The 13702-nt window shown below is 36.4% G+C and overlaps 1 protein-coding gene across 3 annotated transcripts in view; it reads left to right on the forward strand.

Moving 5' to 3' along the window:
- Positions 1 to 222: 222 nt before the first annotated feature.
- Positions 223 to 13702, forward strand: part of RPF2 (ribosome production factor 2 homolog) — a 34112-nt gene continuing 20632 nt past the window's right edge. Inside the window, exons 1-6 of one of the 3 annotated variants that reach the window (XM_019735011.2) lie at positions 223 to 361; positions 2890 to 3022; positions 5628 to 5665; positions 8379 to 8418; positions 11128 to 11209; positions 11845 to 11921. In XM_019735011.2, the coding sequence (XP_019590570.2) occupies positions 339 to 361; positions 2890 to 3022; positions 5628 to 5665; positions 8379 to 8418; positions 11128 to 11209; positions 11845 to 11921 (393 nt within the window). In that variant the 5' untranslated portion in view covers positions 223 to 338. Of the gene's footprint in view, positions 455 to 2889; positions 3023 to 5587; positions 5666 to 8378; positions 8419 to 11127; positions 11210 to 11844; positions 11922 to 13702 lie in introns of those variants that run through there. The other 2 variants (XM_019735013.2, XM_074333447.1) reach the window with 2 other exon arrangements.

Here is a 13702-nt window from a genome sequence, read left to right on the forward strand (position 1 = left end):
TAGTGACCACATGGGTACCTATCAACCCTTCTGGCATCCTGGAGTTCCCCAGAAGAATAACACCTGGCCCCTGAATACCTAACTCTGGCATACACTACAGGGCTAGAGGCGATGTTAGAGTGTCAATTTCCGGTACAGAGCCGCGGCAAAACGCCGTAACCAAGGGAACAGAGCGCGATTCCACCCAATATGCCCACTAGCGCCTCTAGGCGTCCACAGCGCGGCGGCCCCCGGAAGTGGCGTCACGCGCAAGTTCCGGTTCGTCCTGCGCCGGGGCACAAGCTTGTCGCATTACCGCGCGCTGCACGTGTGCTCGCTCGGTTTGGGTTGCGGTAGCGATGGAAGCTTTGGATCGGGTTATGTAAGTTCGCTGGCTCCCTGCCCGGGAAAACGTTAAGAGAGGGACCCCTGTGGAGGAATGGAGTGATGTAGCCTCTGCCTCTCGCTCCTCCTGGTAACCATTCTCCTTCACACCCTTTGCGTGTTGGAGCCGAGTGGGAGCTGGTTGAGCCACTGGCCTGGGTCCCCCTGGGTTGGTGCCGCCTGCCCGGAGACGGCTAGCGGGGACGCTTACAGTGGTAACCGCGGGGTGGAGGTGGCAGAGGTGTTGGTCGCTTTTTGTCTTAGCCAGTTAGAAACGTCCTCGTTTCCGAAGAAGTGTGAGGGAGGTGGGAGAGTGGGGTCTTAGGAGCACAGGCCTAGGAGTCTGACAGATCTAGGTCACAGTCCGGGCGCGTCCACCCAAAGCTATGTGACACTGGGCCATTTAATTTCTCCAAGTCTCACTTTACTCTGTAAAATAGCATTTATAATCGAACCTCATGAAATTATGAGGATTATTTGCAAGAATGTACCTATGTAAAGCCTTTGCTACAGTTTTTCTTTCCCTCCCAATCTTGTACACTTCTCTGAGTTATCCTTGAGTGATGTCTGTTTTAAATTCGCTCGAAAAATATTTGTTGATCTTCTAAATATTCCTGCCGTTATTTGTGGTTTTCTTATGATTTAACTGGTTAAAACGTGAACAAATTATTTTAGTAATTAATTTAGAGATGTTTGCGCATCTGTTATATATTCCTCTAGATGTGGGGACTGCAAAGATAAACAAGACTAGTTCACAGTCTAATTGGAGGACAGATAGCTAATAAAACATGTAAGGTGTTACTGGTATCCGTGGCTGGTTAGTGAGAAGTAACAAACCACATGGAATGCAGAGCTCATAGCATTTACATTGCTGTATGTGCACACTGAATATCTATTGATTTGATTTAATAAGTAATGTGTGTATCTTTATCAACCAGTAAATAATTAGAAGCTCTGTGTGTGCTTGATAGGTTATCTGGAGGAAAAATATGCAAGGTAAACTAAAGTATGTGTATCTTTATCAACCAATAAATGATTAGAAGCTCTGTGTGTGCTTGACATTTTATCTGGAAGAAAATTTTTTTTAAAAAATTAGTTTCAGGTGTACAAAACAATGTACTAGACATTAATACCCCTCACAAAGTGATAACCGCCTCCCTCCAGTCTACTGCCTCTGTGACATCCGCTGTTACAGTTCCACTGACTCTATTTCTTATGCTGTACTTCACATTCTGTGTGGAGGAAAATTTTTTAAATATGCGTGGTAAACTAAAGTGTGTGTTATTCTTTTCTTTCTTTTTTTTTTGGGGGGGGGAGTGCCCATAGGATTGGAAGAAGGAGGGAGGGAAGATCATAGTTACTTAAGAGAGGAGGAATTCTTTTAGTAGGTGGCAGAGAACTGTTTGGAAAGCAAGATGCTCACTGTAGTGGAAGCAGAGGTGAAGCCCTTTTTTTTTTTCAAATGTATAAAAACATTCTACTCCTGCTGTCATGTCATAAAATCAGAATAATGGATTTGTTTTCCCTTTATATATTGCAGAGTGATTGGTCTAGATCAGGGGTGTCCAAACTTTTTTCAATGTTTTTTACCAAGGGCCATATGCGATAAAATACACAAACAGCCGGGCTACTCACTCGAGGTGAAGTATGTATTGCCTTACCTGGTTTATTTAAGTAAACTAAATATATTTTTGGAATTTGCTGCGGGCCAATTAACAATGGATTGCGGGCTGTAGTTGGCCTGCGGGCCGCAGTTTGGACACCCCTGGTCTAGATGAATTTTTAAATCTAGCCCACTTTGAAAACTTGGCCTGCTTACAAGTTGTGTGGGCAAACTACCTCTCTGGCCTCAGTTGCCTCATCTATAAAATGGAGATAATAATTGTACTGGTCTCCTAGGGTCTTGGTGAAGATTAAGTCTTAATAGAGTGACTCTATAAAAGTGTCATTCATTATTATTCCCTTTGGTGACAATAATGTTTGACTTTCTTAGCAGTGCTGTTGGAGTGGGGTAGTGTATACCTCCTGACAGGCATTGTAGTCTTAAGCCTGGAGGAAAGAGAAGCAATAAAAAATTAGCCTCCCTGTGTTCAGTAACTGCCCATAGGTTGATCAGCAGTTGGTGTGCAATTCTTTGTGTTAGGTTGCAGAGTGCAGTTTGACTGCTCTAAGGTTGAAGGAAATGGGGTGAAAATAGCAACAGTGTTCACTTGAGTCCTTTTGTTTGTTGGTTGGTTTAATAAAAATGGTTTAGAAAGCAGTAATAAAAGAATGAGAATATTAAAATGGAAGCCTTTTTAAAAAACCAACAACTAATAAAATTAACACTTATTTAACAGTAATAATTGAATATCTTACTAATTATCTCCCTAAAAAGTGAGATTTGGTTTAATGGTGGAATCCTAACTGATAAATGTTATGTAATGTTTCTGTTGATTTATAAGATTTTGCACATTAGTCAAGTTATGATTTTGTAGTATGAGGAAAATGTTTTAAGTTGTTATAAATTATGATTTTTCTGAACAGAAAGCCCAAAACAAAAAGGGCCAAGAGATTCCTTGAGAAGAGAGAACCGAAACTCAGTGAAAATATTAAAAATGCCATGCTTATTAAAGGGGGAAATGCAAATTCAACAGTGACACAAGTTCTCAGAGATGTGGTATGTATATATACTTGTTTTTAAAATGGTATTGAAATCATTGAAGGAAATTTTCTACATACGAGTTTGGGCTGCTGGAGAAATAAATACATATGAGTAGATAAGTTTTCCTTGCATTAAGAACTGCTAGCCTTAGAGAAAAGCTGAAGTTGGCATTTATTTGCTTTGTCAAAACACTGACTACAAGTTTTCCTTAAAGCAACTGGTTTTCTTAATAGATTTCAACTGGTTTCAATTACTAGAATTTGGTTTACTCACATTTAAGGAAATATCTAATTTGTAAAGTGAAATAACTGCACATGACTGTATATTTATTCCTTCACTAACACCAATTAGTGTGCTAGGTGCTGATGATTCATAGTTAGATGAGAGAGTCTCTCCCCTCAGTGAGCTTAGGGAGACAGACAAGGAAAAAATTACAGCATTGTGAATTAAGTGCTGCCCTGGAGGCATGCGCGGGGTGGGATAGGAGGCAGAGTTGGAGTAAGGTCCAAGAGAGGAAGAGAAGGGTATTCATGTTGAGGAAAAAGCTTGTTCTAAAGGAAGTGTGAAGGAGCATGATGCGTTTTGGGAACTACAGATAACTGGGATGGCTAAAGGAGAGTGGGCTAGATGAAACTAGAAGAACAGGCAGAGATCAGATAGTAACATGGAGTTTAAGCTTTATTCTGAAAGCTTGGTGGAACCATTGAAAGATTTTACGTGAGCGGCTTGACTAGAGAGGGTTGAAGCAAATGTAGGAAACTATTTAAGCCTTTGCTGTCAGCCAGGTAACGAGCATCTGGAGTCCAGGCGATGAAAATGAGCAGTGATCAGAGAGAGTGGATGGTGAGGGTAGAAGAGTTTGGGCATAAGTAAGAAGTATGGCTTACGAGGTTTCTGGCCTGGATGACTGATGAGCAGTAATGCCAATTAAAGAATGTATCACGTGGAGCTCATTTGGAGGGTCAGTTTAGGGCATACAATTTAAGTGATGAAGGTGAAAGCTCTATGTTTCTTTCTACCTCTATGGCCTCATGTCTAGCTCAGTGTCTGGCACACAGTAGGTACTCAATAAATGTTTAATCAGTGAATGAAAGGCATAGTCTGTAGGGATATCTAATAGTTAGTTGAGTATTTAAGCCCTGAGTACAGCAGATAGAGTTAAATCAACTAAGTATTTGAATAGATTTTTAAACGATTTTTTGTTAGTGATTTTTTTACCCCCTTCTTCTACCTCCCCCCACCTCCCCACCCTGGTTCAAGCAGTGGTTTCTCAGTCTAGTTGTGTAGGACACAGCTCCCTGGCCCATGCTGGTATTATGAGCCTGCGCTCCCTCTGGATGAGGCAGTCGTCTCCAGTCGTCGGTTGTTCACACCAGCTCATGGCAGCACATGGTAGTCCGTGGTAGCACTCAGCAGCCTGCGGCAACTGCAGCCCATCGCAGCTTAAGCCAAACTCTGGCTGCTCCCGGCAGCCCAGCTCCAGGGAAAGTTGTTGTTCACAATCTTAGCTGTAGAGTGTGCAGCTCACTGGCCTACGTGGGAATCGAACCGGCGACCTCGGTGTTAGGAGCACGGCGCTCCAACCATCTGATCCACCAGGCAGGCCCTAGATTCTTAAACTTAACTAAATTCCCTGTGCTTGTTAATAGTCAATTCAGACATCTGAATGTCTAATATATGTTCATCTTTTTTGTTTGAGTGTCATTGTGTTGATGGGATGCTACCCCAGTCCTCCCAATATTCCACCAACACAGTGACTCTACATATTTAAGTAAGCTCTAACAGCAGCACAATATTATAGATTATTACAATAGTTAACATGCATATTGATAACTCTTGAGTTGTCAAGAAAAGGTGGTAATGTCTGTTCCACTGAGGTAGGGAAATATTTGGTCAAGAATCATCATAAGTTTTAGTACTTAAAAAGATGGATTTTACTGGTTAATTTTTGTTTACCAGCTCTGATAGTTAATGAATGATCATTTCACCTTATTTTACATTGTTTTCCTTCACTTACTCCTTTCTCTAATGCAAAGTAAAGTAGTGCCTTAGATCTTTGTTATTCCCTATGGTAGACCAGTACTGATCATATAATTAATATGTGATTATTAGTCGATGGGTGAAAAGAAGTAAGAAAAAAATGAAAAGAGGGTTGAATAACAGGAATTTTTAAAAGGGCAGTATTTAAACTGGCTAGTATTATGATTGTCATCATTGTGACTTTCTCACTTCTCTTATTTCCAGACAACATTATTTCAATTCCATCAGCCTTCTCTGATAGGATTTATTTTTTCTGTTTTCTTCTCTTTTTTCTACTCTCAAACTGTCTAATTGGAAAGAATGAAATAGGTAGAATTTAAAGTAATGAAGGGAAGCATTTAAGTTGGATAGACTATTGAAAAGGCATAGAAAATTGTCATTGGTAAAGTCCAGTCTAAGTTAGAATATTAAGTTTATGTTGCAAGTTGTTATAAGTGATCAAAAGGAAGCCAAGCAGAAGACACCAGAATAGGATTTGGGGTTCAGAGTAATCTTGTATATTGATTGTTACAATGCTTTGTTTTTACCTCTGCTTTTCAGAATGTATTTTATTTTGAAAGCTATAAATTATGTTTTACAGTATGCACTGAAAAAACCATATGGCGTTCTGTATAAAAAGTAAGTCATAATTTCCTTTACTTTAAATTATATTGTTCCATTACATAAAAGTAACAAACAACCACTTTATGAAAGATTTGGAAAAATATATTTTTGAAAAAAACACTACAGTTCCTTACATAGGTATTTGTATTTTTAAATTTCTTTCTAGTCTGTTTTCATTTGTATTGAATATTCTTACCTAGTTGTAATCATAGCATATATGTTATTTTGAAATAATTATAGACTTACAGAAAAGTTGCAAAAATAGAGTTCCCATGTATCTTTCACCCAGCTTCTCTTAATATTACATCTTGCATGAGCATAATATAATTATCAAAAGTAAGAAATTAGCATTGGTACAATAGTGGTAACTAAATTACAGACTTGATTTGATTTCGATCAGTTTTTCCATTAATATCCTTTTTCTCTTCCAGGGTCCTACATTGCATTTAGTTGTCCTGTCTCCTTAGTTTCCTCCAATTTGTGACAGTTCCTCAGTCTTTCCTTGTCTTTCCTGACCTTGATACTTTTGAAAAGTACTTGCCAGTTATTTTGTAAAACATCCCTCATTTTGGATTTGTCTTAAATGTCTCTTGAATGTTATAGATTGAGGTTATGCATATTTGGCAAGAATACTACAAAAATGATGTGCTTTTCTCAGTAAATCATACCAGAGAGTATATGATGTATTATACTGGTGGCATTGGTTAAAGTGGTGTTGGCTGGGTTTCTCCACTATGAAGTTACTATTTTTCAATCAAGCCCTTCTCCATGGAACCTTGGAGAAACACAGATCTGGGCACTAAGTGTTCTCAGTTGCTCCTGGAATAGTCATTGTCTCTAGGTCTGCTCAGCAGACCGAGCTTGAAAATACATATTATATGTATTAACCTATGCATACATGCACATCTATATTTATTTATATTTATATATTTTAAAACTCTATGAGTTATTTGTATAATTTAGTATATACATAGTTTCAGAATTTCTAACCCTGTAAGAAACAAATGTAAGAGGTAACTAGAGTGTGGAATTTGTGTACAGTACTTTTTGTCTTTAGCCTTACGTTACCTGGTCAAAATACCGTTTTCCAGTGTAACTTAGATTAGGTTTGTTTTGCCCCTTCAATATGATTGTTATTTGTTTATATTATACTCAGGGTCACTTATTACAGTTTATATTCCATTTTGGGTCTTCCACTGAATCCTAGTTATTGTCTTAATGTATATATTTAAAATTTACTCCCTGTGGTATACATTTTTGTGGGTTTGGACAATCATGATATAAAAACAGTTCCATTATCCTGAAAATTCCTGCGTGAGTACTCTTTTTATAGTCCTCCCCCTTTTAACTTGGCATTTTTTATATGTTTCCAACAGATCATATGTGCTTATTTGTGAATTGCTATTAGCTGTTAATCATAAATGCTACAATAATTTTTCCTGGTTTGTTTGCCTTGCAGCATTTTTTAAATATATTTTACTGATTATAAATATATATATATATATATAATATATATTATTAGATTATTAGGATAATGGAATAATCGCCCATAGATAAACAATGTACATTTTAACATAATTTCTCCTTGTGCATTTTATAACTATACATCTATTTTATTCTTTAAACAAAATTGAGATCATATTGTATATGTGATGTTTTTCTCTTTAAATTCATAAAATTGATGAACTATTTTATAGATACTACATATACATGATTAAAAATCATGTACACTGAAATTACACACTTTCCCCAGAACAACCACCACCGTTAGTTTTTTATATATCTTAACCAGAATTTCTTTATGCATATTTAAGCAAATAAAAAAATACATTCTTATTTCTCTCTCTTCATGAATGATAACATGTTCTACATTTCTCTGCCTACTAATTCTCCATCTCCACTGCAACTGTTCCTGGTCCAGTCCACCATTTGTTTTCTTTCTTTCCTGGATTACTGCTCTGGCTGCTTACTGAATCCTTATTGTTGGCGTACTACATTGCATTTTCCCATAGCAGACAGAGGAATCTTTTAAGAGGAAAACTAGAAGCATAGAGTGATCACATCACTCTATGGCCTAAAATTCTTTAGTGCTTCCTATTACTCTTTTAATATTTACATTCCTTAACCTTGCCCAACAAGGTCCTACCTATCTGGCCATATCCACATCTTTGACCTAATACCGCACCATTACTCCTTTGCTCACTAAGCCCCAGTGACACTTGCCTTCTTTCAGTTTCTTGAGTAGTCTAAGCTTTTTTCCATCTCAGAATCTTTGCTTATTCTATTCCTTCTTCCTACAGTACTCTTAACTTCAAAACTTTTATGTGGCTAACTCTTTTTATCAGGTCTCAGCTCAAATAGGCATTTTTCACACTTCACATTGACACAATACCCGATATTATTTTTGTCACAACAATTATTACTTTTTGAAACTGTTTATTTTTCCAATAAAATGTAATCTCCAAGAAAGCAAGGCTGTTGTTTGACATGGTATTATAGTATCCCTAGCTCCTAGAACAGTGCCTGGCACATAATAGGCATTAAATAAATATTTGAATGAATGATTATCTTTCCAGCTTTGTTTTTTGATCATCTGAATTATATTTACTTACTATGCTGCTTAATTGTTATGGGTAAATTATTAAGATTATTAAAATCAGGCTCACGTTTTTCAGTATTCTTTCTTCATCTTTCCTTCTTGTTTTTCTACATTTTTCAATATTCTTAGGAAAAATATTACAAGACCATTTGAGGATCAGACATCACTGGTAAGTATGAAAATCTTTCTGATTTAAGAGAGCATATAAGTGATTATTCATACTAATTTATTTAGTACTCACAATTTATGATTTTTTAAAATGAGAAATCATCCTATGTGAGGGACTTTTGATGTAAAATGGAGGGGAAGTAAGATTTACACTTTGAAAATATGACTATAGATCTTACATTTCACTATGACTAGTGTGTATTACTCATTGCTTGTAAGTCTATTGGTAGAATTTTTAAAAGTTGAATTGCGTTTTAAGTACGTAATTAATGGATTGTCAAAAGGAAGCTTGTTATGGGTCTTTTTATAAAGCAAGTTTGATTTTTTAAAATCTGACTTTTCTTTCTTTGGATATTTTTACAACAAAGAACTCTACCTGAATTGATTTATTGCTAACAGTTGTCAGTTGCTTTACTAAAGTTAATCAAATTCCTGCTTAAATATGTTGGCAACCAAAATGAAATGAAAAAGCCTAAATGACTGAATTCAGAAGGCAAAAGATGGTATATAGTAATTGGTGAATGGACTTTGAGTATGTGATGATATTGGTTTCTTTCTAAAGAAAATCTTAAAGGAGTAAGTGGTTTGAACTATTTAAATTGATTTTATAAGAAGAATCAGAATGTGATTATGTTCTCTTGATAGGAACACCATTACTTGTTTTTTTTCTTTTAGTTAGAATTTAAAAGAAGTGCTTTTGAATAAAATTTCAATAATTAATTGGAAGACTAAAATTGAACATCTTATCCTAATGTGGCAACTAACTGCAATAAAAATTATATTAAGAAAAAATACTGGCAAAATAAATATTCAGGTTATTTACAAAATTGCTTTCATTGTAGGCTTGGGTTTTTTTTGCTTTTATAGTCGTTTGTTGATGGGGTCATGAAAATAAAAATATAGGGTTTATTTAACCCAAGATTCTATCTCTTCCATGCACTACTTATCAAGGGCTGGTATTATTTTGTGGCACCATGATGCTTTTAGTTGAGTGACCACTTTATAGAATCTGTAATGTTATAGAATCTGTAACATTCTGTACTTTGTCAATCCAGTGTTGATATGACAGCTTTTCTTACACTTGAAATTGTGACATTTCCTGTCTTTGATCTCCCATATCTGGAGGTGATATTTCATTGGCCATGATGAATCTCAGACCTCTCAAACTCAAAATGGCTATGGAAACAGTGGTCGTGTTGCATAGGTGGTTAAATTCCTCCTCTTGACCCCCTCCCCAATTTCTTACACTCTAATCTTGGAACTGCTTTAGAATAAGGGTTGGCAAATATACCTTCTATGGGCCAAATCCCTGTTTGTGGGAGGCCCACGAGCTAAGAATGGTTTTTATATTTTTAAAAGTTTTTTTTTTTAAGAAAGCATATAAAAAGCCTAAAATATTTACTATCTGGCCTTTTGCAGATAATTTGACAACCCTTGCTCTAGAATTTTAACAAATAAAAACTGGATTTATGGAGAAGAACAGCAGAGATGAGTACTATATATATGTAAAAGGTAGTTTATGGAAAGTTTTGGGGTGTTAATTATAACATGAGAATGTAAAAAAAATTTAACAGAGCATTTTTATTTATTTAAAAAACATTTTCGAAAGTACCTTCGGTACTTTCACATATGAGAAATCATGTGGCCCTTGCAGATTTTTGCAGGAGTTGTTACTGTCTCTGATTTACACATGATAGAAGATTCTCAGAAAGGTTGACCAGACCCCATAGCTTTGCTAGAATTCGTGGGCTTTCTGGTGCATCCTCCACATGGGGAGTGGATAGGCAAGTAGGTAGTTGTTTCCCCACTTGCTTCTATTGAAACACTGGAATGAATGATAACCAAACCATGGCCAGGGAGTCTTGAAACCAATAAAGAAAAGTTGAGGAGTATAGTTGTTTCATCTATTCTTTAATGTTTGTCATTAACTTAAGAAACTTTTCCAACTAGACTAGAACACACTGAATCTAATTTTTGAGCTGAGATCAGGAATCTCAGTAAACTGAACCTATGGGAGGTAGAGAGCATGCACATCAGTATAGAAAGAGCTGTTTCCACTCCTCTCAAATCTGTAATGGAAGGCAGTAACTTGGAGAGCCAAATGGGGAGATATTTCTTATTGGTAGGAACAACATTGATCTGTCAGTCAGCCCTTGCTGGCTGTACAAAGTGGAACTAGTCACAGCTGAGTGGCATGGAGATTCTAGGGCGAGTTTCCTGTGTGGAGGAAGTTTGTAATGAAAAGTAGATATGTGCATTGTAAACTCATGAGTCCAATTTAAACATCTAAAAACACTATTGAATAATTCGTGTAGGTTCCCTATATATATTAAATGTATGCCAAGATGTACCAGTGATGATAGCAATGTTTCATGAGTAAAGGCATTTGTTTAGCAAATGAAATACTTGCTATGCTATTCCAAAATAACTGCATACATAGCTGAAAATAAATGGTCTCACTTCATTAACCCAATAGTTTTTGCATATTTTTGGTCTTGAACTTACATCTTTTCCCTATGAAGCCCGAATCAGAAAATTTAAAGTTAAAAGGTAGAAAAAAATTTCGGTTCCTCTGTTTATTCCTACTTAGTTCATTAAGTCTTCATTCTACTGGGAAAAAAAAAAAAAGAAACTTTTTTAGTTCAGAGGTACAGTTCTTAAGTTTCTTATATTTACTCATTGATTGAATGGGATTTCTTTGGTTTTACAGGAATTCTTTTCAAAGAAGTCCGATTGTTCTTTATTCATGTTTGGCTCCCATAATAAGAAGCGGCCAAATAATCTAGTAATAGGTAAGTATCATTTACTTTTTAATATTTTTACTTATAGAATCACTTCTGTGACTCAGATTAATTTATGGTGTTGAGGATTCGGGAATAACTAGTAAGTTCTAAACTAGTATTTTTATTTCTCTTGTGAGTTTGAATAAAATTTTTTATCAGTCTTCAGGTAAAGAATGAGCATGTAACTATTACCTCAAGTTGTAGATATTTTTCTAATATAAAACATATATCCTAAATCAGCATTAGAGTTAGAAAATAACAAAGTATCATTCCTACCTGCATAAATTAACCCTTCCCTAATAAATACCTGTATAATGAATACATTTGGCAGCCCTTGCCTGGTTGCGTTGAGACTTGGTCTGGCATGCTCACTGACTTAGGTAAGAAGCCCTTTACCCTCTATGGGCCTTTATTTACTTTTCTATAAAATAAGGGAGTTTGGCCAAATGATTTCTAAAATCCTTTCCAGGACCAAGATCACAATCATTTATTCTAGGTAGAGTTGAAAATTTAAGAAACAGAAAACATTTGAGGGGCATAAGGAAAAAGAAAAGTGGCAAATATTAGGACATTTTGAACATGGGTACATATAAGGCGGCTATTTTGGGAAAAATAAATGCTTAAAAAATGTATTTTTATTCTAGGTCGTATGTATGACTACCATGTGCTGGATATGATTGAATTAGGTATCGAGAAGTTTGTCTCTCTAAAAGATATTAAGGTAAGATACTGATCCTAAAAATAAAAAGCATTTTGTAATGTACTCTTGGGTTATAGTGACATCTTGTGGTGAAGAGTGGTGATACAGTTTTGTAGCTACAAGAATTATAGCAAATACGTAATTACTCCTTTTACCAGCCTCCTAAAAAAAGGGACATAACTTCCAGGTTTCCTGTGGGTTTGAAAAAAGGCTCCTATCAGAGCCCCACTAAGCTATACCAGTTTCCTCAGATACAGTGTAGAAAAGTAGCCTGAGATTGGATTTAGACACCAAGTATTTGGTTTTGAGGCTTGTATGGCCGTTTTGATGAGATTTGTGACCTGATAGATCAGTTACTTCCCTGACTCTCAATTGCAATCAAGTATTAAATAGGTATAACAACGTCAAATGAGATAATATATGTGAAAATGCTTATCAATGAATAATGTATTGGAAGGTATTTTGTAAAGTGTGTAAACTCTGATGCTTTATTATGGTGGAAGCCATCATTTTCTTAGTTTCTCTTTGGGACTGTGCACACATCCCTAGGCATGAGCAGCATACCCCCATTTCACCTTTACCACTGCTGCTAGCTGGGTCACCAGTTAGTGGGTGTGAACACTAGCTGATAACTAGCTGATACAGGCATCCCATGCCCTCTACTCTTTCTATAATACTTCACTTCCAAAGCAAAGAAATACTTCTGTCACGGTGCAGCTTGTAAGCCGGATGACAAAACCATTATTGTTTGTCAGATTTCATTCTTACCAAGAATCATTTAAACTGAATACTAAATTTTCACTCATGGAGCATAACCGTAACTATAAAATTCATTAATTGATAAATACGCTTACATTGGCTATCCCTGCATAGACTATTAGTCAGCCCTTCACTTTTTACCCCATTATTTGGTTATGAGCTTGTATTTTTAATTTGTTTTGGAGTTACATGTTTTGTTACACTTTTTCTTCATATTTATTTCCTCTTTACTCTGCCTGCTCATTTTTAAGACAGTTCCACGAGTTACTTCTTTTTTCACTTGCCTACTTTTATTGCCAAATCTCATCCATCTGTTAACTCTTAAGCAACATTAGTTTAGACTCTACCAGGGCATTGACTGATTATTCCAGAAACCTATTTTTTAAGATAGCCAAATATGTAGGGATGGTTTTTCTGCATAAAATAAACCTTAATGAATGAGATAATTAAAATTTAAGGCTAGTTGATTTATTTTAGATAGTATAAAATATATTGCAATGGCTGGCATATTTTATTTGAAAAGTTTGCATATCATTTATAAGAATTCCTGTCCTTTTTTTCTTTATTCATAAGGTTAGCTCAAGGACTTCATAATTACAATATTTTTATATATTTTTTAAAAGATTTTATTGGGGAAGGGGAACAGGACTTTATTGGGTTATTGGGGAACGGTGATGTGTATTTCCAGGACTTTATTGGGGAACAGTGTGTTTTTACCAGGACCCATCAGCTCCAAGTCAAGTTCTTGTCCTTTCAATCTTAGCTGTGGAGGGCACAGTTCAGCTCCAAGTCCAGATGTCGTTGTTTGATCTTAGTTGCAGGGGGCGCAGCCCACCATCCCTTGCAGGAGTTGAAGGAGCAACCTTGTGGTTGAGAGCACGTTCTCCAACCAACTGAGCCATCTGGCTGCCCAGGAGCTTGGTGGCAGCTCAGCAGCAGCTTGTTGTCTTCATTCCAGTTGCGGAGGGCGCAGCCTGCTGGCCCATGTGGGAATCTAACCGGCAGCCCTGTTGCCCAGTGCTCACGCTTTAACCAACTGAGCC

Source organism: Rhinolophus sinicus, linkage group LG05 (assembly GCF_036562045.2).
Source record: "Rhinolophus sinicus isolate RSC01 linkage group LG05, ASM3656204v1, whole genome shotgun sequence".
In the NCBI taxonomy this organism is placed as follows: Eukaryota; Metazoa; Chordata; class Mammalia; order Chiroptera; family Rhinolophidae; genus Rhinolophus; species Rhinolophus sinicus.